At 44.9% G+C, this 24,154-nt stretch overlaps 2 protein-coding genes across 3 annotated transcripts in view; both read left to right on the top strand.

Moving 5' to 3' along the window:
- The first annotated feature begins 3,240 nt into the window (after nt 1-3,240).
- TAGLN3 (transgelin 3) lies at nt 3,241-15,336 on the top strand. 2 transcript variants are annotated; one of them, XM_061454361.1, is made up of 5 exons: nt 3,241-3,612; nt 4,044-4,225; nt 5,060-5,234; nt 10,361-10,463; nt 14,779-15,336. In XM_061454361.1, exons 2-5 carry the CDS (start codon nt 4,046-4,048, stop codon nt 14,918-14,920), a joined length of 600 nt encoding a protein of 199 aa, XP_061310345.1. In that variant the 5' UTR covers nt 3,241-3,612; nt 4,044-4,045; the 3' UTR covers nt 14,921-15,336. The 2 variants fall into 2 exon arrangements, with proteins under 2 accessions (XP_061310345.1, XP_061310344.1); XM_061454360.1 differs by lacking the exon at nt 3,241-3,612 and having other exon boundaries at nt 3,869-4,225.
- A 6,922-nt stretch (nt 15,337-22,258) lies between these two features.
- TMPRSS7 (transmembrane serine protease 7) overlaps nt 22,259-24,154 on the top strand; it is a 41,369-nt gene continuing 39,473 nt past the window's right edge. The window contains exon 1 of the mRNA XM_061454354.1: nt 22,259-22,377. The gene's annotated coding sequence lies outside the window, so the exon portion shown is untranslated. The remainder of the gene's footprint in view (nt 22,378-24,154) is intronic.

Below are 24,154 nucleotides of genomic sequence, written 5' to 3'. Positions count from 1 at the left end.
GCTGGCAGGATGTGTGCCCGAGTGTGATAGCCCTTAAGACAGTGACTATTGAAAGAGCCCCTGACAGCAAAGCTCAATCCCTAATCATAAGAAGCAACACTTACTAGTTTGGTTTAGTGTGAGGTGTCCCTGCCCATGGCAGGGAGTCGGAACTAGATGATCTTAAGGTCCTTTCCAACCCAAACTATTCAATGGTTCTATGATTTAGTATGGGGATTTGATCTTTGTTGTTTGCTTGCAAATGTTGCTGCCTGTTTGACCTATGTTTCAATGAAATAAAGATGCTACTATTTTTTCTGCTCTTCCAGTAAATGCATAATGCAATGAGTAATTTTCAAGCCAAGGTAGTTCTCCAGAGGTATCGTTTGGGTTGGGGACAGATCAAAACCGGAATGTGTTGCTTTTCTTTCCAGGAATCTGTCAATCCAGCGCAAGACTTAAAAGATCCTGAGAATTAAAATGCACAATTTACCTCCAAGGCCATCTTGAATTTGGGGAATGCTGGCAATTATATCCACAGAAATTGATTTCCAATGGTAAGTGGGAAAAGGTTCTGCTGGCAAGCTGCATGGAAGGTGGTTAATGGCATAAGAATCCCAGAAACCCTGTTGGCCATGGCAGCCTTAGGAGATGCCCTGTTCTGCAGACCAGAGTGTCAGTCCATTTTGGTCCATCTCACAACTAGGAAGGTTCTTCCTATCTAAATTACTTTGCTTTTAATCTCAAAGTGTTCAAACTATGCACTTCCTTGGGTTTAACATCTTCAGAGCTGGCAGAGAAGCCCTGCTGCAGGTGGAAGAGAGGATGCTTATGTTAGCAGCTTTTGTCTTTGAGGCTTTCTAGATTTTAGATTTTAAATGAATGGGGAAGTTAGAGTCTTTATCATGAGTGTTTATTTGAATATGACTTTTAAATGAGGTCTCCACGCAGCCTTCTCTTCTCCAGGCTGAACAGCCCCAACTTTCTCAGCCTGTCTTCATATGGGAGGTGCTCCAGTGCCCTGATCATCCTCCTGGCCCTCCTCTGGACTTGTTCCAACAGTTCAACATAAAAAGGACATGGAACCGTTGCTGCAGTACCTTCCCTTTCTTCTACATCACGTTTCTAGCCACCAGGCTTTAATATGCCTGTGTCTGACAGAAAGAACTCGAGTCCCTTCAGTTCTTCTTTGCTTTGTAGCCACAAGTGTTTGCCATTTCTTAACTTCTGGTTTTGGTGAGCTAAACAGATAATCCTTCCGAAGCGGTTATGGTGCAGGTTCTGATTTTCAGTCCTCTGGTTACTATAGTGACTATTTGAATTTACTTCATTCGTTCACCGCTTTGTCTGGAGAGTGATTGTCAGAACTGGATATGATGTTCCTATTCCTGTTGTGCCTCCCATGTTTTCTTCAGCCGAGCCCTTTGGTCACGATGTCTTACTCAGGGTCTATGCCCACCTGGTTATCTTCCATCACCCTCTGCATTTTAACACATAGGACATTGCTGTGTTCTGAAAAGCACTTTTCTGGTTCTGGGTTTCTTTTATGGCTTCTAATAACCTAGTCAATAGTTCAGGCCTGAGAACGCGTTCTTGTACAGACTGCATAAAAATATACAGTCATTAATGATTTTTCAGTTAAAGTCATGCTACAGGACATACTAGTTACCCAGCTTTCATCTCTTTAACGTGTCATGTGGTTTCAGAATCGCTTTAGTTCCCTCTTCAACGTGTCATGGCCATCTCTAATATATTACAGAGCTTTGAGTAGATGGCATCAACACTATGGCTTTAAAAGAGAATAAATCATTCCATTGTCTTTTTTCCCAGGATTGATGGCACAGAAACAGGCTTATGGTTGGATCATTCGTACTCTGGAAGTAGTGGTGGGGGCTGGCATTTGTCCAATTCTCTGCAGCTTTCCTGGTTTTCAAAGCCTTATTAATAATTGATATTGATGGACAAGCTTGCTTTTCAGCCTTCGCAGGATGGGAAGGTCCCTGGAGAGCAGGTTGCATAGCCAACATCTGTGAAGGGGGGGACCTCTGCTCTGCAGCTTAGGAAGGTTAAATTACCCATCCCTGCCCCCCAGGTTAGAAAGTGAGGTCAGGGGCTGAGGCAAAGGTAGGTGGCTTTTGTGAGAGCTCTGAAGCACTGAATGGCTGTGACCAGAAAGAGCCAGGCAACCTAGGTAGCTCCCTTATAAACAGAAGAGGGCAGAAATACCTCCAAGTGCAAAATAAAGGGTTTTATTCTTTGTGGGGCCAGCCAAAGGGTGTGAAGCCTGACCCTTAACAGTTACTTGAATGCAAAGGATGTCAAAATCACATACTTCCTTTCACCGTTGCAGGTGCAGTTCATACTCCAGGCTTGGTTTGCATCTTGGTTCCTGTGAGTTTGCTGTGCCTTCAACAGCGTGTTCGCTGGGCCGGAAAGTGCGCAAAGTGGTGGCCTTGTCACGTAGCGTGCTCTCAGTTATGTAAGCGAATATTTCATTGGGATTTAAGACTACCAGTGCACAGAAGAGAAAGCACTAAATGAAAAGCCTGTGGAGGACAACAATGAATTGGGTCATCTATTCAATTTTTCATCTCTTGAGTCTGCTCGAGCCCAGCAGCATCTGAAGCTGTTTATATCTTGGAATTCATGGTCTTAATAAAAGGTAAATCTGTGCAAATCAGACCAGATGAAAAAGTCTCTTGTCTTAACTTCCCTTCTCTACCCTCCCACCACTGCAGTGGTGTAATCAAAGTTTAAACTACCGTACGTGGCCACAGCTCCCTTGTTATCACTGGAGGTATGCTGACTCATACCATATGATCTCTGTGCTTGCTAGTTTTCTGTGATTTCCCCTTGGTTTTAGAGGTTCAAGTTGTTTTCTCAGGACGCTATTACACTATCGCATAGTCAAATATATATGATGATAGGATGATAACAATATTCTACTACTTCCCTTCTCTTCTTTGGCTTTTCATCCTGTTGCCCCCTTGTTGAAACTTTTTATCAGCACTTGAACAGGGAGGGGGAGAAGTTAATTTCCATGCTCAAAGCCTGTTAGTGTGATGCAGAACAGAGAGAAAAAGGTTTTGCTTCTGCTTTGTGATTAAAAATAAACAAGCTGTGCAGTGTCCTGGTTTCAGCAGCAGTAATTTATGTTGCCTTCATTTGAGAGAATGCATCCCCTCCATTTGTATTTCTTATTGTCTGGGACTGGGATGCTCAGTGCAGTTTTAGGTTGATGCAGACTAGGAGGAGTAAAACTGAGCCTGTAGGGTGAGCAGCGCCAGGCTGAGGAAACATGCATGGAAATAGACTGCAGATGGGAGAGATAAACAGGATCCCCAGGCTGTGACTGAGTAGGCAGGCCTCTTTAATGGCTCTTAGCAACGCCCCTGCTTTGACCCTCCTCATATGCAAGGAAAATCAAATCAATACACTGTTCTTCAAACCACGATGCTGCAGCAGCAGCAGGGCATTGTGGCAGCCTTCGTCTCCTAAATTCATCAGCGCTTCTCACTTTGCCGATCTCTGGATACCCATCCCTGCATCTCTGCTGAGGAAGACCCTGACTGCATCTTTGATCGGATTGATTGAGCTCCCATGTACAGCCGCCTTCTTATTAGCAAGTCTTAGGTAGGCAATTTTAAAGTGCTTTTGGATTTGCCGGCAGCTTTGATGTTGATCTGAAAAGTCTATTGTATTCTCTGTAAACACAGCAGAAGCCTCTCTTTAAAACCTACTCTGTTTTAGATCTTGCTTTTCTTTTCCTGTTGTGGTGGTTGGGCAGGGGGGCACTGTTGTTTTTTTCCTTCTTTAAAGAAAAAAGAATGTTGTGGCTGATTTCTGCTTTTGGAAAAGGGTATTCCCTCTTTGATCCCTCCCCTGCTCTGCAGAACAGCTATAACCGGTGCCGTACAGTTACTTTCAGTGTTGATGAACATCTGTTCAACTGTCTAACGTACAGGGCAAGCTGCTCACCCTTTTATCCTTTCATTTTCTGGTGCGTTACTTCACAGCTGCAGATCTGGACTCTGCCCACTAAGAAAGTTCTGCTTTGGTTCCAGAGATGGCAAACAGGGGACCAAGCTATGGCTTAAGCCGAGAAGTTCAGGAAAAGATTGAACAGAAATATGACCCGGAGTTAGAGTCGAGGCTGGTGAACTGGATTATTGTACAGTGTGGAGAACAGATAGAGCACCCTCCTCCTGGCAGGCAACATTTTCAGACCTGGTTGATGGATGGAACGGTAAGTGGTTTGTCCAGTTATGCTCTTGCATGTGTTTGCATTCACAGTGTCCTCATTTTCTGTGTTCCTCTAGCTAAACTGGTCAGAGCTTACGGCCAGTGCAGAAATAGGTATGTTAGTGTCTGATTTATCTTCTGTTGACCAGGAGTCTTAATCTCGGAAGGCAATTATTCTACCAGTGCAGTGTGATTAGTTCAGATTCTTGTGAGTCACGCATGTTATATATGAGTATGACTCACGCCTTCAGCCACCTTTTCTCATACAGTTAAATGAGATCTGCTTTAAAATCAGACGTATACTTTTCCAGTTAAGAAACAATCAGTGTTGAGAAGGGAAAGGTTAAGAGGAAGGACTGGATTCTGTCAGAACTGTTTTCTCCTTGGGAACCAATTCTGCAGCTCAAACACTGTATTCCATTGGGTTATTGAACAACAGGCAGATGCTGCTGTTTGCAGTGGGCTGTAAGAATACGCTAATCGCTGAACCTCTGCCAAAGTGACTTTAACAATATTTCAATTGACATTGCTTATGTTTTTGGCACGGGCATGTGGTTTCTTCTCTGTCAGTTGTTATATAACCTTTACCAGTGATAACTCTGTTGTTCCTGGCAAGCAGATTAGGATTTATACGGTCAGGGTATTGCCATCAGTTAATGAAAGCTTTAATGTATTTCTAATATACTTTGATTATTATCAATTCACTCCTTTTGTTTTGAATTGAAGGGATTGTGTCCTTGGCCAGGTCAAAAGCATTTTGCAGCATCATTTCCTGTGCAGAAACTGCCTTCTAGCGTGGTGACTGCTTTCTAATTTTGTTTCTGTATTTCTCTCTCAGCTGTTATGCAAGCTAATAAACAGTTTACATCCAAAGGGAAACGAGCCCATTGCAAAGATCTCTGAGTCAAAAATGGCTTTTAAGCAGATGGAACAAATTTCTCAGTTCTTAAAAGCTGCTGAAATCTACGGAGTCAGAACAACAGATATTTTCCAGACAGTGGATTTATGGGAAGGTAACAATAATGAACTGGAAGTGATCTTGCAGTCTTCATTTGGCTTTGCTTTGATGTGTTCTGAACGGTGCATTTTGTCTAAGGCGTATTCTCTAATGTAATTATCTTTTGTTTCTGTTTGCCTTACCTTATTGCCATGTTCTTCCCGTGGTGCATTATCTCCTCTGAGGGTTTTATATTACCCTGAGGGCATAACGGAGCCTTTCCAAGCTTGTGTTATCCAAAAGCCCATCATTCTCATAGAAATCCACAGACCTAATAAAATCCATGTTCTCTATGCTAATTATTTCCAAGTAAATAGCTTCTACCAGCAAATATGGTAACCCCTCATTTTCTGGTGAGAAGATTTTATTGCAGTTTTCAAATTTAAGCAAAGCTTAAATTAGAGCTTTAAAATGCATTCCCAGGAGCATCTATGCCTCCCTGAAGCATATGAGGGCTTGTTTATGAATAGAGAGAAGTAAAACTCACTGCTACACCGTGTTAGCAGAGCATCTCTAAGGATACAGTCTTGTAAGAGAGGTCACTATGGCAACAGCAGAAATAATTCAGAGTACCCTGATGATTTTGCAGTAAGCCAGGTGAAGCCTATCTCCATCCAATGCTCGAAATGGAAACTGTGTGTTCTGGTTCCTGAGGAGCTGAGTCATTTGTGCATCTGTATGGCTGGGTTTGCCTGCTTCTGTGGTGCTGCGTCCCTTCCTGGTGCGCTAACCAAATTCACTGTAGATGCTGCATCTCTCTGGACAAAGCAGTGCAAAATGCCTTGTGTGCAGGCTCAGAGCAAGGACAGCTGGAGGATAGTGAGAGGATCAGAAGTCTGCCATGAGAATGAAACAGTGGAAAGAGGAGAACAAACCCCTGGGAAAGCTGGTGGGCACAGTTTTGTGGGAGCACACATGGAGCAGAGTGGCGGGCTATGTGGAAGAGGTCACACCTCTGAAGGGCAGCTCAAGGAATGAGCTGAGGGTACTCTGTGGCTGGGTTAGAAGGGAAGGATGTACTGACAGCTGGAGTTACTGGGATCTGTAGTGTTCTTAGGGTGCCAGATTTGCGTGATATACCTTCCCTTGGGTGCAAGGGCAGGATTGTTTCTTCCAGTTCACCCTTTAAGGTTTCATCCCGTCTACCTTTAAGTGTCTTAAAGGAAGGGATTTTCACTTCCCTGGCGTAACACCCTCCCACCCCTCAGCCTAGCATGCTGTTGAAAGAGAAGCTCTTGCAAGGGACGATAATAGCTCATTTCAGATGCTTTTCTTTACAGTCTTTTGCATCTTATAATGGCTTCACAGCATGCAAATGAAAACGTGGTACAGAACAACTTGCTTTGAAGACAAAAAGCTGCTAATGATGGTGGTTCTCTCCTCATTTCCTTTCACTCATCACCTTTTCTCCACAAATGTAAGGGGAAAAGCTAGTAACTTCCAGAGGACAGGAAGTAAGGAACCAACTTGCTGCCGAGGAGGCAAACATGCAAGTCATCGCTCCGCTGTTATTTTAGGACTTACCAAAACTAAGCTGTGTCTCCCTTTTCATCCCTTCTGCTGCTCATTGCAGTGCCGAGATGAAACAGGATGTGTCTCCAGCAGGGACTCGCTGCAAGCTTTTTGTGTCTAACCGTAACTCTGACCTCTAGCATCTGTGCTGCTTCAGGGCTGAACCGTCTGAACCTGGATGCATTAGCTGGATAGAAAGGGCAGTCTCTTTTTCACTGTGTCATAATTACAGCACTCCTATAATTCACACCATAACCCCTTCAGAAACAGAGGAGATGTCAACGTGTGGTTATAAAGAGGGACATAACAGTATTTGTGAGTGAAAACCAGCTTTTCTCTGGCACTAGTTGAGTTGTTTTCTGAGAGCTTTTGCTTTGAATCGTAGTTATGGTTAATGAAAATGGTTTAGGATGCAATTTGCTGTTGGCTGTTTCCAACTCAGTCCCGTCTGGTGCATTTTCCTTCATCTCTGCAACTTCTTGGTCCAGAAGAAGTATTGCCTCTTTTGGTCCTTTCTTACATAAATGTTGTGTGCTGAGCAGCTTTCCCTAATCCGTCCCAAGATATTATATTCATTGTTTTTTACAGATACATCCCTGGTATGTTTTGAGGCAAGGAGGAAGCAGATGTACCTCTGGGTTCTTGTTAATCTTTACTAAAAAGCATTTTAGGAATACTATGCCGAGCAGTTCTTGGTCTTTAACTTTGAAACTTCCTATTTCTGGTCCTGGAGGAGAAGGCCTTCCAACCAGGTTTCCCCAAAGAGAAAGGCTTAGCATAAGAGGTGAACAGAGGCTCCTTCCTCCTTGTCCAGGCAGTGCCAAGATCCTTGATGAGACAGTGCTATCCAAAGCGTACTGCAGAGGACACTGAAGATGGAGAAGGAATGCCATCAGCGTAGGTCCCTGCAGCATGATCCAGGGAGGCTGATGTGGGGGGCCAGGCAGGCAGCCCCAGTGGCTGTTGATGAACAAGTGCTGGAGCTGAGGAAAGGCACTGACTGCAGTTTCATAGAATCATAGAATAGATAGGGTTGGAAAGGACCTTAATATCATCTAGTTCCAACCCCTGTGCCATGGGCAGGGACACTGCAATGCCAGCCTTAGGACAATGTGTACGGTCCCTGCTGTCAGGCGCCCGCAGTGTGAGGTGGCTCTCACTTCATGCCTTTCTATGCTGACCATTGGGCCCCATGCACCCTCTGCTGTAAGAGGGCAAACACCACAAGACCACATGGATTCGGAGTGTTCCCTCACCTGCAGCACCCCTCATACACAGCAGGAAGGCTCTGCAAAGCAGGGCAGTGGCTTTGTTTTGTCACATGGTGCTCAGCTCCCACTGGATCTATTTTTCCCTGCAGCGTCTCCCACTCGGCAATGACAAATAAAGCAGAGCTGAGTGCAGAGCGTGGAGGGGGGGAGCTGCCAGATGGCTCCATGGGGCCCGTCATTGTATTTTGCTACCCGTCTTTTGTTTCTTTCTCTTGTTTTCCGTGCTCGCTGTCATTATTCAGCTCATTCACTTTTAAACCCTTCTTCGCATCCCTCTTCATCCCAATCAAGCCACCGCGCTCCTTGTTATATGGGAGGCATCACAAGGACGTTGTGCACGGCATCTGTTACAGCATATGGTACATCTGCTGCTTCGGGGAGCTCTGAGTGCTTCTCTGCCTCACCCTCTTCCATTGGTGCCTGTGTACGTGTGCATGTGTGGGATCTCAGCTGCCCTCTTAAGCAAGGACCCCGTCTGATGCACCCTGCATTAACAAATACAGTAAAACGAGGGTTCTGGGTAGCTGACAATTTATTGTCTGAGCAAATGGTCCCCTGCAGATAGGTTTCCTACAAACCATAATAGGCTGTATGACAGCCACAGTTGGAAGCTGCTAGACATTTTCAGCTTTAGGGTGCCTTCCTCACCTCAGCCAGTGTGTTATACAGTTAGGCTTGTACGAGTCAAAGCCTTGAACTGCATCTGCCTATAATGAGGGTGATGCACAGCATAAACACAGGATGTGCAAAGCTCGCTTCCCTCTGTGTTCCAGCTGGTCTGCAGGGATCTTCATTAATATTGCTCCACTGGAGGTAGTTCTGAAGTCTGTTTTCATCATCATGTCTCCAGGATCTAGAGTTAATTTAATGAGTTACCTCTTTTCCCATGTGAAGAGCCTACAGTCAAGATCAAATCTGTGAACCAGATAAATTACTTTAGGAAAGAGGAAGCACTGGAACCAAAAGGAAGGGAGGGGAGTCATGGAAACGCTTACGGAAGGATTTCAGAAGAAGGGAGAGGCAAAAGGCAGATTTCCAATAACTTACCACTTCACACGGTTGGAAATATGAGCTGCAGCTCATTTCTGCTAGGAAGTGTTCCAAAAGTTAACATATTGGGTAATGAGTTAGACCCTGCCTGGCTGATATCTCTATGTTCCTTCCCTTTTCACACCAAGTGACAAAGTGCAGGAGTTAGAACCAAGAAAAGAGGAGCAACCTTAACTTTATAAGATGTTCCATGTCTCCCTCGTTTTGTTTGCTGTTTGTTTGTTCAGCTTCTTGGAGGAAAGGGCAAAATATGAGCAAAAAGGAAAAGTTATTGATTATCCTCGTTTTTGAAGGGGAGGCAGGAGGAGTCAGGGTTTTTAAATGCAAACCCTATTGAAAATGAGCTTTGTATTGCAAAGATGTCAGATGCCCTTTTGGAAAGCTGGTGAATTTTCAGCCAGGTGGAAGGCTTGCCTCTAAGCAAGTGACAGGCAACTTCACCCTTCCCAATGCAGGTGGGATACATTATCTCCTCAGAAGCTTTTGTCTTGCTGTTGTTTATGGAGGTAACATTAAGAACTAGTGATGATCAGATCAGTAACTTCTACCTGGCTAAAGATGAGATGAGCCCTGACTTCTTGCAATGAGGAATGAAGTGAGGTAACATAAGTGAAAGATCTGGGCGCTGGATGGCAGGACCTGAAGGTATGAAACTGCAAAGCATCAGGTTTTGGCAGCCTGAGAAAGGAAGCCAGTAGGAGGGATTTGGGAGGTGATTTTATAGTTAAATTGGGAAGGGCTGATAGGAATTATCTGCACAGGAGCTCTCTGGGGCTGCTGTGAGGTCTGTTAGCAGAGGGACTGCCTGGAATTGCCAGGGATTAAATGGTGGGAGCAGTTTTACCAGGTTACAGGTGAAGAAACACACTGTTCTCCTAAAGATGCGTTTTACTGAGTCTATTTGTTGTTCTTTGTACACCAAAGTGATCTTTTATTCGGAGAAAATTTTGCCAGAAGGATTATCTGGAAGGATAGAATAGAATAGGGGAAGGCATTAAATAGAAAAGGAGGAAGGACAGAATAGAATGGGGGAAGCCATTAAAATAGGCAGAGGACTGGAAACCTGGGAATGTCAAGTTTAGCTTTAATGCTGTCCCTTTGATGACTTTTAATATGCTCTTGGACGTCGGTACCTCCATTTCAGCAATGGTAAAATAGCTTTTGTAATGCTATTAATGCAAGTTTGGGGGGGGGGGGGGGGGGGGCCTGGAGGAGTTAGTTAATACATTGGATAAGGCTGTTAATTAGTGTGCCAAGCTATTCCTTGTGCATGGGTTTCCTGTATTCATTTCTCTGTCTGGCTTTCTAGGGAAGGACATGGCAGCAGTGCAGAGAACCTTAATGGCTCTAGGCAGTTTGGCAGTCACCAAGGATGACGGCTGCTACAAAGGAGATCCGTCCTGGTTTCACAGGTAAAGTCCAAAGCAGAGCTGCTCAGAGCTGCCTTCCCTGGGAAGCTGGTCATATTGTTGGGAAAAGAGGGGAAGAAACTTTCCAGTTTCCTTCTAAGGGAAAGATTGTCTTTCCAGAGCCTGGAGGAGGAAAGCCAAGACCCAACCAGGCAGCAACGTTTTCTACCCTTCAATGGTTCCCAGCTTTATCATTATCACTGCCAGCCCCATGTGTTACCATATCTTGTCAGCCTAGAGTAACACCCAGGAGGAGCCTTGTGGGAGCTGTTTAGCGCAGCCTTTTCTCATGTAACCAAGTCAGGCCACCTTACTTGTCTCTCCTGTCCCAGAGCTGGGACAGCATTACTGGTACCAGGAGTAAGGAGTGCATCGCCCGTGGCTCCAGCTCTGGTTTTCTCCTGGAGGCACTGCTTTTGAAGGAGGCTGTTCCAGGCTGTGCCGGTGTGGACATGTGCGTGCATGTGTGGGGACCCTCCTGGGTGGCTGGCTTTTGGTAGTGCACACAGGGAGGAGGATTGCAGCATCCTGCTCCAAGCACCTGTGGGGCTTATCCATCCTGCTTCATGAGGGGCCCACACTGATCGCTGAAGAAGAGATAATTCTCTTGTCCACTGATGTTATCCCTGATTCTTATTCACCAAAAGGAGGTCAATGATACTTAGGAAATTCAGCCACCAGTTTTGATGGCATTCATCTATTTAGTAGCTTCGGCTAATCCTCTGTATCTATTTATGAAGAAAAGGGAACAAAAATGGCAACAGCCATGCAGATAAGGGTGTCCTAAGAGTAGCTGGCAGGTAAAGGGTACCTTTGCCTCACATCAGATAACAGACAGAAAGGCTGATGAAGACATCGCTGTCATGGATGTCTGCAAACCCCAATATAACAACCCCTTTACCAAACAAAGAGAAGGGATGAAGCCTTTTCCCATATTTTAGCAAATCAAAATTAATTCATTTCCAGTCTTTTTTTTTTTCCCTTGGAGAGAACCACTTCCCTATGGGGAGTTTTCTATCCTGGCCAAGCTGTTTATTTGCTTTCAAACTCCATTTGTTTCAGGTAGGGAGGCTGAGAAGGAGGGACAGAAAGAAAAGGAAATCTTCCCATGGTTAGTTAGCCCTCCTACCTCACAGACATACTATTGACATGAGCTTCTGCCGTCCAAGGGTATTACTTATGCTGAGATGTCTGAAGAGTGTTAGCAAAATGAATTCTGGCTGCTTGTCTTTGGTGTCCTTGGCTTTTCGGATGTCAAGGTGAGGGTCAGCAGAAGGATAACAAACTTCACTTGGTTTGTCTTAAACCTTCACCTCATTTAACTGAGGCTAAGGGAGACTTGAGTTTTAGGAGAATAACTGCAAACTCCCATGCGTTCTTTATATGAAATTACTTTAACTTAATACAGTGCACGAATAGGTTTGTATTTATGGAATGTAATTGGGTTTAAAATTGGGTTCAAATCCAGTTCCATGCTTTAATATAAACCAGACATGAAATCACTATGACCCAGACAGGCTTATTCGTTTTGTGTAACTAAAGCAAAGTACTACATGGAAAAATTAATTTACATCTGGACTCCTAATTGTGGGTGGGAACAGTTTTCATTGGCATAAATGAAGATGTGATCACCTCCCTCCTCCCCTAGCTGTCTCTCCTGCCCGTGCTGCTTGGATATAGCCAACCCCTATCTATTGCAGTCCCTGTAATTCCATTTTGTTGCCACTGCCTTAAGGAAAACAGGTGTTATTTCTATAAGGAGATAGCATCTTGCAGATCAGGAGCTGTTTTCTGAGTACTTTACCCACCCCTTTAGGCAGTTCAAGCCCTCTCACTGCCACCCGGTATTAGTTGTGAGTCAGGGCTTTCAAGCTCATTCTTAATCTCCTTAAGTTAAATTGAAAGAAGTCAAGATTAAATGGAGTAACAGTATCCATGCAGGGATCTACAGTGATTAAGATGCACTTGACCTAAGCTGTTTAGCTTTCCATTGTCAGTGTCTCACATACCCAGTCCCACCAGGCCTGATTCCCCTTTCCTTGTGTGCCCTAGCAAGGTTCATGGATCAGTGGCTATTTCCTATCTTATGGTTTGGCAACCACAAGCACTGGTGCCAAGTTGGCACAAAAAGTGAACGCATCTGGTGGGCTCAGTCTGTGGTATGGGTGATGCCAGGTTATGGTAGACAGGCCAAACAGAACTTGATGTGGTGTAGGACACTGAGGGGAAAAGACTTGTTCTACAGTCTCAGTTAAAGCTATTTCTACCAAACTGAAAGCAAAATGTAAGTACATGTTCTTGTCTGCGAGACCGTTGTACAATGAATGTGGTGCTTACGATGGTTAAATAACAGTATATAACCCAAACTGTGTATTGAATTAATACTGTGGAATTATTCCACCACGTGGCTGAAAACTCTAGGAGAAAAGAGAAAGAAATAATAGAACCAGAGAACAGTTAGAGTTGGAAAGGACCTTAAGATCATCCAGTTCCAACCCCCCTGCCATGGGCAGGGACACCTCACACTAAACCATGGCACCCAAGGCTCTGTCCAGCCTGGCCTTGAACACCACCAGGGATGGAGCATTCACAACCTCCCTGGGCAACCCATTCCAGTGCCTCAGCACCCTAACAGGAAAGAACTTCTTCCTTATATCCAATCTAAACTTCCCCTGTTTAAGTTTTAATCCATCACCCTTTGTCCTATCACTACAGTCCCTAATGAAGAGTCCCTCCCAAACATCCCTACAGGCCCCCTTCATGTACTGGAAGGCTGCAATACCGGATGAATGCGTTCCTGAGATTTTAATTTAAACCAAGGCAGACGCAGTGAACCTGGGATTCAATGAGGTAATAGGAGTAGGTCTAAAAACAGCCTCTCGTGGAGATCCTACAGTGTAAGTATTCTGGGAAAGAAATTAAGCAGCAGTGAGAGGGGGCTGCTTTCTGAGGCACCCACAGTTGTGTGTGCATCCCTCCAAAGCCTTGTGTGGGCTGCAGTATCTGAGAGCTGGACATGGGTTTCTCCAAGCCCTCTTGTTAGTCTGTGTGTTCACACTGGATACCCATTGTGAAAAGTGATGGGTCAGCACTGATGTCCTGTGGCTCTTTCTCACCTCTCTGCTTTGCTGGGCTTTCATCCTGCAAGATCCTGAACACCCTGAGCCCAGCAAGGAGTTTAAGTGCTTCTGTGGACTCCAGCCAGGGTGTTCAGCATGGTGCAGGATCAGACCTCCATGGAGAGGATCATGTGGATGGTTTTCAATCACAGCAGGCCCCCTAATCTAGCAGTGGGGTGGGGAGAAACAGGGAGCTGTAACACTACATCGTATTGCAGGATAACCTGAACCCAGGATGGACAGACACAGCAGGGGCAAAGATTGTACCTGGGTGGGAGTTTGGTTGGTTGAAGGCCTTTGGTCTGGAGCTCTGCTGGTTTATATGGCTTATTTGGCAGCAGCAGGGTGATCCTTCTTCCTTGTAAAAATCGCTTGTTTTCCCCACCTGTTATAAATGTAAGACTAATCCAGGATGAGCAGTTTATCTCAAGGCAGCACAGTACAAACTTCCATGCTTCTTTTTAACTCCCACTTTGAGCCCCAGTGCCATTTTCAGGGAAAAGGGGTTCCTTTTAAACTCCAACAAAGGTTTATGGATCCAAAGGGCTTTTGAGACCAGGGACACCAAACAAAACCGCTCAGTATGGTTTGACAGAAGATAAAGGACTGTTATGGAGTTAAGATGCAGGTCCAAAGGGCGAAGGCTATTGCTTAGAGGGGAGAGAGCTGGAAATGGCAACAGAGCAACTGTTCTGTCCAGCAGGCAACCATCATCTGCTCTGTCAAAATGAGCAAGTCACACCTCTGACCTCTTGTTTCTCTGGGTACATCCAGCTCCTATTTACTCCACTGAGTTAAATTATGCCTATTTTTACTGCTGCACTAGATGGGTATCAATCTGTATTATAGCACAGGTAAGCGTCTGTTGAGAGCTGTAGGGTTTAACACCAATTAACTCTTATCATGTGTGTTATATACAGCACTACGTATTTTACCTGTCATAGCTGCTGGGAAAGGCCTTTGGGTTCTGGAACAAGTGGTACAGTGAAAGCCTGAAGTGTTGTGGGTTTGACTACAGCATTACTCCTAACTGCAGGAAAGCAATTAGCCCAGCCAGTATTGTCCAGCCCACGGGATGGTGCAAATGAGATACTGCATTACGGGGGATGCATCTATTAACGCGAGCCAATATTTCATGATCCTTGGGGCACACGCAGAATGATGTGTGTATGTTGCCTTTTTTGTGTGTGTCTGGACAGGAAAGCACAGCAGAATCGACGAGGATTTTCAGAGGAGCAGCTTCGTCAGGGACAGAACGTTATAGGCCTTCAGATGGGCAGCAACAAAGGAGCATCGCAGTCGGGTATGACAGGCTATGGGATGCCAAGGCAGATTATCTGAAGCATCTCTGTAGAGAAAACGCTCCTTCTGCAGCATGGTCTGTTTAAAAAACAAGAAAAAGAGGAAAAAAAAAAAAAAAGCTCATTATTTCCCTTTCTGCCTGGTTTTTAATAGTTAGTGCTCTCTGAGGTTTGGGGTATTTTGGGTTTGGTTCGTTTCATTTGCAGCTGCAAGAGTTCACCTAGGGGCTCTGGTTTCTTGTGGTGGTGTGTGTCAGTTCCCAGCACGTGCGCACTGCTGCCTCTCCTCCTTTTCACTTCTGAACTATGCAAAGAGAATTATTCTGTGTTTAATTTATTTGCGAAGCGTTCTCTTCCGTATTTGTCTCACACTGCACTTGTATTTCAACCGGTAACCTCGTTCTTCGATTCGGTGATGGTATTGTTTGACCTAAGAATAAAGATGAATTAAAGACACCACCTCTTAGGCTCATTATTTAAAGGGGGTAAAAGCAAAACCAGTCACCGCATGGTACAGTGCTGAGGAGTTAAGTGTTTTGAAGGGTCAGTCTTTCTCATCCCTAACTCTGAGTGACTCCCTGCTGCAGTCTTTACAGTCTGGGGTAATGTGCAATTTAGTGTTTGTCTAAAGGCACATCCAATGTGTTTTTCTAAACTAAGATGTATGCTTATCCATTGAGTTTGATTCCTGAAATCCCACCCAAATTAGGTCTGATTTCCATTGATCTAGTGTGCTGGGTTGACTGCAGCCAGCAAACTTGGGGATGGAGCTAAAATCAGTTTAATAAAGAAGGCAAAAGCTGTGTGCGAGGACAAAGCAAAATAAGGAATTAATTCCCACTTCCCACTGGCAGGCAGACGTTTAGCCCCTTCCTGGAAAGCAGGGCCTCAATATGCATGATGGGTACCTGTTACCTTAGACGTATCTCCTTCCTACTCCTTTTCCCTGAGTTTTGGTTGCTGACCATGACACCGTATGTATGGGATATCCCTTTGGTTAGTTGAGGTCAGTTGTTGAGGTCAGTTAGTTGAGGTCTCAGCTACAGGGGAAGGATGAGAAAGGGAGAAGACCTTGACACTGTGCAGGCACTGTTTAGCAATAGCCATCACACTGGTGTTTACCAACTGCTTTAGTCACAAATCCAAAGCATAGCATACTACAAGTTGCTGGGGAGAAGGTTGACTCCATCCCAGCCAGGTGAGTCTCCACACTTAGGGAATTCCTCCCCATGTATTGTGGTTTAACCCTACCCAGCAACTAAGGACCATGCAGATGCTTACTCCCTTGTCCTCCCCCTGCCTCAATGGGATGGGAGGAGGATTGGAAAAAGGTAAAACCCACAGGTTGAGATAAGAACAGTTTCATAATTGAAGCAAAGGAAAATAATAGGAAAGAAAAAGAGGAATAAGCCCCAATAAACGCAAGTGATGCACAGTACAATAGCTCACCACCTGCTGACTGATGCGCAGCCCAACCTAAGCAGCAATCCTGGGTAACTCCCCCCAGTTTCTATACTGGGCACGATGTGCTGTGGTATGGAATACCCCTTTGACTGGTTTGGGTCAGGTATCCTCTCTCTGCTGCCTCTCAGCTTTGTGTGCCCCTCCTCACTGGCAGAGCATGAGACTGGGAAGTCCTTGATCAGGGTAAGTGCTACTGAGCAACAACTAAACCATCAGTGTGTTATCAGCGTTGTTCCCAGACTAAAGCCAAAACACAGCCGTGCACCAGCTACTAGGAAGAACATTAACTCTACCCAGCTGAAACCAGGACACTATGAAAGGGCAATCTGTCTGTCAGAGGTGAGAACGGGCTTTACGTTGGTAGTTCATATCATTTCAAGGAGAACACAAAACAAGGTGCGTTTTACATGCAAAGGAAGAAATAGCAGACAATTTCCAGAATGCTTCTGACCTGAAAAACTCCCACAGCTCAAAATCCAGTAATCTGTTATGCTCATTTGATGGGCTGTAAATGCAGCTCATAGTTCATCGTGGGACAGTTTGCTGGAGAGTCAATAGAAGAACTTATTGACATAGTCAATCCTAATCTTATCAGAGCAGGTTGACCTGCTAGTCAGTGCAGGCTGCCTTGCAGCTATGTGGTGTGTACACTTGGGGGATGCAGGCAGTTTTCTCTGCAGAGTTTTATTGCTGTTAGCTATCTCTGTTGGCTTCACCCACTTCTTCCCCACAGGCAAATGGGAAGGGAAACATGATAATTGAACTCTGTGGGCTTTTTAAACTCATGACAGACATCCAAGAAGGCCTGAAAATGTGATATCTGGCTAGGGAAGAAATGAAGGGTCATCTGTTCTGGCAGCTGAGTGCCTACATATGTAGGTAGAGGTGACTTCTGTCTGGGTTTGAACGTTGTGACACATAGTGCCAGCTTGTTGTCCACTAAGTAGCCCCTGGAGTCAGTGACACAGATTGGTGTGGCTTCAAAAGCTCACTGTGTATACTGAAGGGATGATTCCCCCAGCTCAGGTGAAGCTCTATCCTCCCTATTGGGAGAAGGGTGGCAATAATATCTCCCCATTTCAGACAAGGTTTGCTGAAGCACTGTGGAGCACAGCAAGCAAGAAGTGATGTAGAGGTCATGTTACATGGTTGGGGCTGAACGGATCTATAGCAGCTGCCTCCACTTGTACCTCCTATCTGCCAGGGCATCTTGGCTCCTCTGCTGTGCTTGTCAAGCATCTTTTTTGGTGTTTACTACTTGCTTAGGGCTGTTTTTCAGTTATTTAAGTGAATGAGCTCAGCAGAGGGTCAGATGAACACCCCACATGGTACGTCTGGAGTAGGAGGTCACCTCCCAGCTGTGATGGGGCATTAACTCAGTGCAAAGCATAGCACATAACTTCTTCCTAGATATGACACGAGGTGTAACGTGAAGAGAACAGCAGTTTTACTTCTGAAAAGCAAATCAGCTGATTAAGAAAATCTGGGCTGATGGCAAGACAAATGACTGCCACCAGAAGCTCCACCTTGGTCAATAGGAGCAGCAGCCATGTTCCCTCAAGAGAAACTAGGAAGTGACAGTCACAGCAGACCAAGTGGCTGAGTGAGGGAAGAGGTCTGAGAGGTCACAACCTGACCCTTCTGTCCCACTCCACCTGCATGGGGGACACAGCCTCCAGGAGCCGGACCTGAGCTTGGAGTCCTCAGTCTCTCCCCTCTCTTTGGCTGCAGAATTGCCATTCTGTATGTCCTTCCCTTTGGAATCACTGTTTTCACGTTCCACGTGCCAATTGGATCCCCAGGGTACGCTACTTTCTGTATCCCTGATGCCTGCCCTCCTTCTCTATTAGATTTTCTTCCTGACCTTGCAGCCAGAGGAGGGGACAAGGCCAAATTCAGGTCCCAGCCATCAACAGGGCTGACTCAGAAGGGCAGATAGATCCACTGGTCAGCATAGCGGTCTGCCTAGCCCAGCACTCTGCATCTGGCAGCAACAAAAAGGCTGCTTGGAGCACTTGAGCCCATTCGTCCACTTGCTGCAGTCCTTGTCCTTCTTCCATCAGCATCTGATATGGTTGCAATAGGGGATGTCCCAGCAAAAGAAAGACCATGCCCGAATTAACTGTTCTGTCATCAAAGTTACATTCCCTAATTAAATGTCCTTTCCTTAGGTTTGACGTTCTAGCTTCATGGAAGTTACAGAAACAAAAACTAGTAGTTAAAAAGGCAATTTTAGCAGACTGTATTAGCAACAACAGCCAAGTGCTCCAGGAAAGAAAAACTATACCCTGTGGCTGCGGACACAGGAACTGATTTACTATGGGACCAGCAGCAAAAAATGACTGATTCCCCAGGGTCTTATATTTGTTAACCCCTCTTCACAACACCTTCTTTCTTTACCTTAGAGCATCAAACTAATCTAGCTGTTCAAATCTGGAGGTAGATGCTGCACATTATACTTTATCTTGCAGGTTAATCTGATCCTTCCATATTCCCATATGACATAGAAATATTAATGTTATTATTAATTAAATATTAACACATTCTGGCCTACTAATGTTCTTCTGTTCAAACCTCCTTACTACTGAGTTTGCAAACATCTTAAGCCAGGAACTAAGTTAATACAGTTCCAGGCTACTTTAGTAACCAAGTTAGCAGGAAGCATTATTGCTTTCCTTATATTAACAACAAACTGTTGTAAGTTTGCTTCTACTGCACCAAAAGCATTTGCTGAGCTCTTCCAGAAGCTTAATTGATTTCTATGACAACCTTCTGCGTTGTTACTACTGAAAGCCTTGATATACATTAGAATGAGACATGCAGGAGCTTTGAACATGTACTGAAGGGTATGGTGTATGTGTGTGTGTTTCCTCTCCTGGCTGTTGGGCTTGCTAATGCTTGGGGGATGGTTCTTCCCACAGATGATGAACAGCATCTCACTTGAGGCTGTGGGCTCGCTTTGACAGCAAGTGTGAGCTAATATAAGGCACCTCACATGCTGCCTTACGTTGCTTTTTGAAGCCTGGCTGTAAGTTGGTCAGCTGCCCCAGCTTAAAAATAAGCCACACTGTTTTGGTAGGAAAATGCTTTCAATATCCTCCCCTTCAGCAGCTGTACCAGAGAAAGCCCCATCAGAGCCAGCTGGACCAGAAACACCTTAAACATTGCCCTCCTTGTGCTTCAGTTTGCCATACTTGTACAAATGTAAGTGACATTTATCTGCCTTCATGAAGATTTTGGGACCGTGACCTCATTTGGGACAATTGCTTAGTAACATCTTTGCAACACTAAAGTGACGTCTAATGGCCTTCTGAAAGCATGCTCAACAGGTATGTGAGTGCAGAACCACATACATGAGAACGGGATCCAAGTTTATCCCCATTTATAAGGAGAGCAGAAAGAAAATTCAACAAACAGAAAGTCAATATGAAGTTCAGCCAGTTCAATGAAGCTGGACCTTGAGGACCATTAGGCTAACATAACATCATGTGTTTTAAATAAAAACTAATGAGAGTGAACGGCATGAAGAGGCTTTGCTCTTCAGTAAATGTGCCCTCAGCATCGCTTTGCTTCATGCCTCTGCTGAACGGCATCCCACGGCTTAGCTGGGTGCGAGGAGAAGGGGCTGATGGTGCCCATGGTTGCCTTCTGCCTGCGAGCTGGCAGGGTTGGCTGCTTGCACTCCAGCCACAATGCACTCAGACCAAGCTGTCTTGTTTTCCTAACTGCTTAGGCCAAAACAGAGCCACCAAGGAGGAAGAATAAGGACTCAAGATGTCAGACTTTCATTTCTATGTCTGTAATTCATTGGATTTGGGTCTGGCTGCGTTGTTTGGATGTGCTGCCTCTGTTTCTTTTTATGAAAGCTGCGCTAATACTTAATAAGGATGATCTGAGCATCCCGGACATCAGTAGGATCAGTGATGTGGCAATGTCTCCTAGAAATAAGCTTTAAGTATGCTGAGAAGGGAAGTGAGCACCTTTGGAGGAAATAGTTGCTTTAAGTTGCTCTAAGTTGCTTTAAGCCTGCTCTGTTACTGCCAATGGTAGTTCCTGAGCCAGCAAGAGAGGTACTGCAAAGGCTGCAGATGAGCATGTGTACGCAGATCTGCTTCCAGCTCTTTTGTCTTCTATGATCTTAAAAGGAAGCATAAAAGCTAATTTGTTAATGCATGCTTGAGCTACCAAGGCAAACAACCTGCAGCACCCTAAATTCAAGGCAAACATCAAGCAGGCAGGGAGAGGAGCAGGCAATTTTGGTGGCATGTGCTTTGAGCACATGCATTTCTTTACTGCGTTTTCCCTCCCTGTGGGGCTTCCTGTCCTGCAGAAAAGGCAAGTGACAAGGACGGGAAGATAATACAAATGACTGCCAGGAAAACATGTCCAACAGCCACCTCTTCCCACTCTAATCTATTGATACACCCATTCACACTTCTCTGGGGCTGGTATTCCCACCTGAGCCTCCAAAATAAAGCAACCACAGTTCTGCGGCAAAGCTCAAGCAGTAGAAAACCATGGTATAAAATGGCAGAGAGGGGAGGTAAAAAGGATATGAACTATTACCATCAGGGGAAAATCACAGCCTTGGATGGAAGGATGTTTTTCTGCTCTCATCTGGCATTGTTTGTACAACAGCACAGTGCACGATGCTGTGACATTCAAGTAAAGTTATAGTGCTATTTCTCAGATGCAGAAACAAATTTAACAGTTGTCCTATTGGGTTTATAGGGGAAATTAAAGAGGTGACCTTTCTTCCTAATTAAATTTGTCTTAAATGGTTTGATTTGGTAGAAATGTTATCCTGTTATAGGCCAGGAGCAAATCCTGTGCCCCAATGAGTCAGCGCTCTGCAGACCACGTGGCAGGTTTAATGCTTATGTGTAGGTTCAGAAGTGATGTCCAGAAATGCAGGAGTGGTCTCTGCTCTGGTCTGAGGATCTGCAGGGCCAGGATTGCGTGGTGAGGGGAAAGGCAGCTCCAGAGGGAAGGAGCAGGCACGTGGATAGCGGGGGCTTGAAGTAGCGCAACGTGTCTGAGACAGACTGATGACTGCTGGGTGTTTCCAAACTGGATTTTAAGGAAGTGTACGCATTGTCATCTTGTCAATAATGGTGTCAAGAGCACGAAAGCATTTGTGTTTGCACAAAAAAGCAGCCAAATGCTATGTTTCTTTCATTTCTTGTTAAGGCACGGAAGAAGAGAAGGACAAAAATGAGCAGAGATTGTTTTTAGGAACAGGTTTTGCATTAGTGTCATTATAAGTCAACACTTCACTCTAAGTTTCTTTGTATTAGCTCCCACACATAACGTAGATTGAAAGGTTGCTCTGCTGCTTCCAGATCCTTCCAACACGCAACCCAAAAGGTGTTGTTTTGATCACGTTCTTAAAGGTGCTGGAGTGCCATGAAAGTGCCTTAAGACCTCAGAGCTGCTGAGTACTGGACCTGGTTTTTGTGGGTTTGGTTTTGGTAAACGGGGAGCAAAACCACTTCCACAGCCACATAAGCGCAGGTCTGGCTTTAAATTGCCAGGATACCATGGCAACATTGGTTTTCCAAGTGAATAGGAAAAGCTTTTGATACAAGGAGGAAAACCACTACTCCAGGTAGCACCTCAGTGGGATATCAAGGGCATCTGTGCATGTGCCCAGAGCAATGAGCATCTCCTGACATCCTCCAGAGACCTTTTCCTCTGATCTGCCGCAACAGTCCAGATGAATCAAGCACTGTGCCGTAGCTGTGGCAGTGGTGTTAGAGCAGTGGTTTTGGGATTCCCAAGACCTCGGAATATGGTCAACAGCTGGACTTGATGATCTCCTTTCCAACCTAAAGGATTCTATGGCTCCGTGAAGATGGGCTACAGCTGAGTCCTCACACAAATAGCAGGTGGAGAAGGTTTTGCTACTGTAGTACAAGAGCTTGAGCTGTAGTCAGGTGGATTGAGTGCTAGACTGCATGAAGGGGCTGCAGTGAAAGGTTCAGGCCTTGCCTGGGGAAAGGTAAGTTGAGGTTACAAAAACCTCAGGCTCATGTGCATAAGCTGGAGCGCACTTTGTTTTGCTGTTATGGGAGCTTTTGCTCGGAGGCAGTGATCCTGAAATGGCTCAGCACTGCCAGGAGCTGCTGGGAATGTAACAAAGCAGCTATTAATCCTTCTTTGCTGTTTGTTATTAAGGGTGTTTTATTTCTGGATGTTGATGGAGCTGTTATTAATCAGTGGCAGTGTGGCCACAGCTGAAAGAGAGCTGTGTAGGAGTGTGGTATGTGTCTCCTATGTGCTCATGGCTCTCGCAGGAGCTGCTGGGGTCAAGGGCAAGCTGGCTCTCTTGGGAAAGGCTCACGGTTCAGATGTGCTGGCTGGCACTGTGAAGGTCAGTGTAGGGAGCTTTCAGGAACAGACCTGCAGTCCCTACATCCTGGGAATTGATTTTCAGGCTCCTGTGCATTCATTCAGTCTAATTCTCTACCATTTGTCCTGGAGAGCTATCCTTTTAGGATTTCTTAGTGTAACTAAAAAGCACTTCTGCTTGGCTCCCAGGAAGAGACCCACTGCAATCACAGTCTGTCTTTTGTAAGAGATTTACTTAGCCCTGAAGGTCTTGCTTAGAAACAAGTTCCTTTCTCTTCCTGCTGTGAAAAGTTCACTTACATGAATCCTTTCCCCAGAAGCATTACTGTAGTAGAAGCTGTGTTATGAGGTACTAAAAACAATGGCTGGAACAGAGATGATTTTTCTATGTGTTAATAAGTCAAGCTATTGCGATAGCCTTTCAAGAGAGAATGTAAAGAGAAGCATTATGTGAAGGTGATTGTTGTGGTAGGTTTCTGTGCCTTCTGGATGTGAAGGACCTGTAACCAGTTGAGCCAAAGTAACTGGAATTAGTGGCCTTTGTCGTAATTGGCTATTATTAAATTGTCGATTATTAAACAGCCTTTGTAGTAATTGTCTGTTTTTCTCTTTCTCCTGTTACTTCTTTATTTTTTTCCTCTCTTTATATACTTGGTATAGGATAAGGATCAAAGCAAAGTTACTTTTTACAGCCAGATTAAGCAGTATTCTGCAAAACAAACCCATAAATGATTAAACAGCTTTTATGCTTTCTAAGTGGGAGCTGCAGAATGAAACCAAGCCGTACTACTGCCATGTCACTGAAGCAGGCTGCACGAGTGAACCTCACTTTGGAAGAGTATGTTCTGTATTTAAGATGTCTGTCTCGGTGTAATATGATGAGTCCCTTAAGAACTGCCTTCTGCAGTTGCTCTGTGAATTGCACTCCCACTGGAGGCAAGCACATCCAGGCAAATTGGATTATTAGCTGGAGATAAATGGGCCCTGGGAGCACTTAACTGAGGGAGTGCTGATGCTCATGCCCTTCAGCTAAGTATAAATGCTGTCTCTTACAAAAGGTATGGAGCAGGATGTTTCAGTTCTGAACAATGCCTGTTTTCTTTAAGAGGCTGTGTACCAGCTATACTGGGATGAATCATAAACCTTAGCATTCATCTAGAATGAATCTTCAGTTTTGAAGACGATGAATTTCAGCCAAATGTTACCTTCTCCATAGTAATTTTGAAGTAAAAGCAGTGATTCAGCTTTGTGTTTGGGACAATCATCTTAAAATGATAGTTTCATCTGTACTGTAGGTATACCATGTGTGATCAAGGCCAGCTGAGAGCAGTAAGAGTGCTTTAAACCTCAGACCCTTTCCTTGCCCTGATATTTTTAGAGTAAGAGGATGGAAACAGCTGGATTTCTTTGTTCACTTGCAATGTCCCAGTGGTGAGAGGCGAACTCACAACAGAGCACT

This window comes from Pezoporus flaviventris, unplaced genomic scaffold (assembly GCF_033815535.1).
Source record: "Pezoporus flaviventris isolate CSIRO_AGI_PZ_B2104156 unplaced genomic scaffold, CSIRO_AGI_Pfla_v1 ptg000015l, whole genome shotgun sequence".
NCBI classification, from domain to species: domain Eukaryota; kingdom Metazoa; phylum Chordata; class Aves; order Psittaciformes; family Psittacidae; genus Pezoporus; species Pezoporus flaviventris.
The sequence above is the reverse complement of the archived record's forward strand: the minus strand, read 5'-3'. Positions and strand labels throughout refer to the sequence as shown.

What these genes read in the sequence shown, in the direction of transcription:
- TAGLN3 (XM_061454361.1), top strand. Translation starts at nt 4,046, where the DNA reads ATGGCAAACAGGGGACCAAGCTATGGCTTAAGCCGAGAAGTTCAGGAA. An exon ending in CCTGGTTGATGGATGGAACG is followed by an intron (nt 4,226 to 5,059) that starts GTAAGTGGTTTG and finishes TTTCTCTCTCAG; the next exon opens with CTGTTATGCAAGCTAATAAA. An exon ending in GATCCGTCCTGGTTTCACAG is followed by an intron (nt 10,464 to 14,778) that starts GTAAAGTCCAAA and finishes GTGTCTGGACAG; the next exon opens with GAAAGCACAGCAGAATCGAC.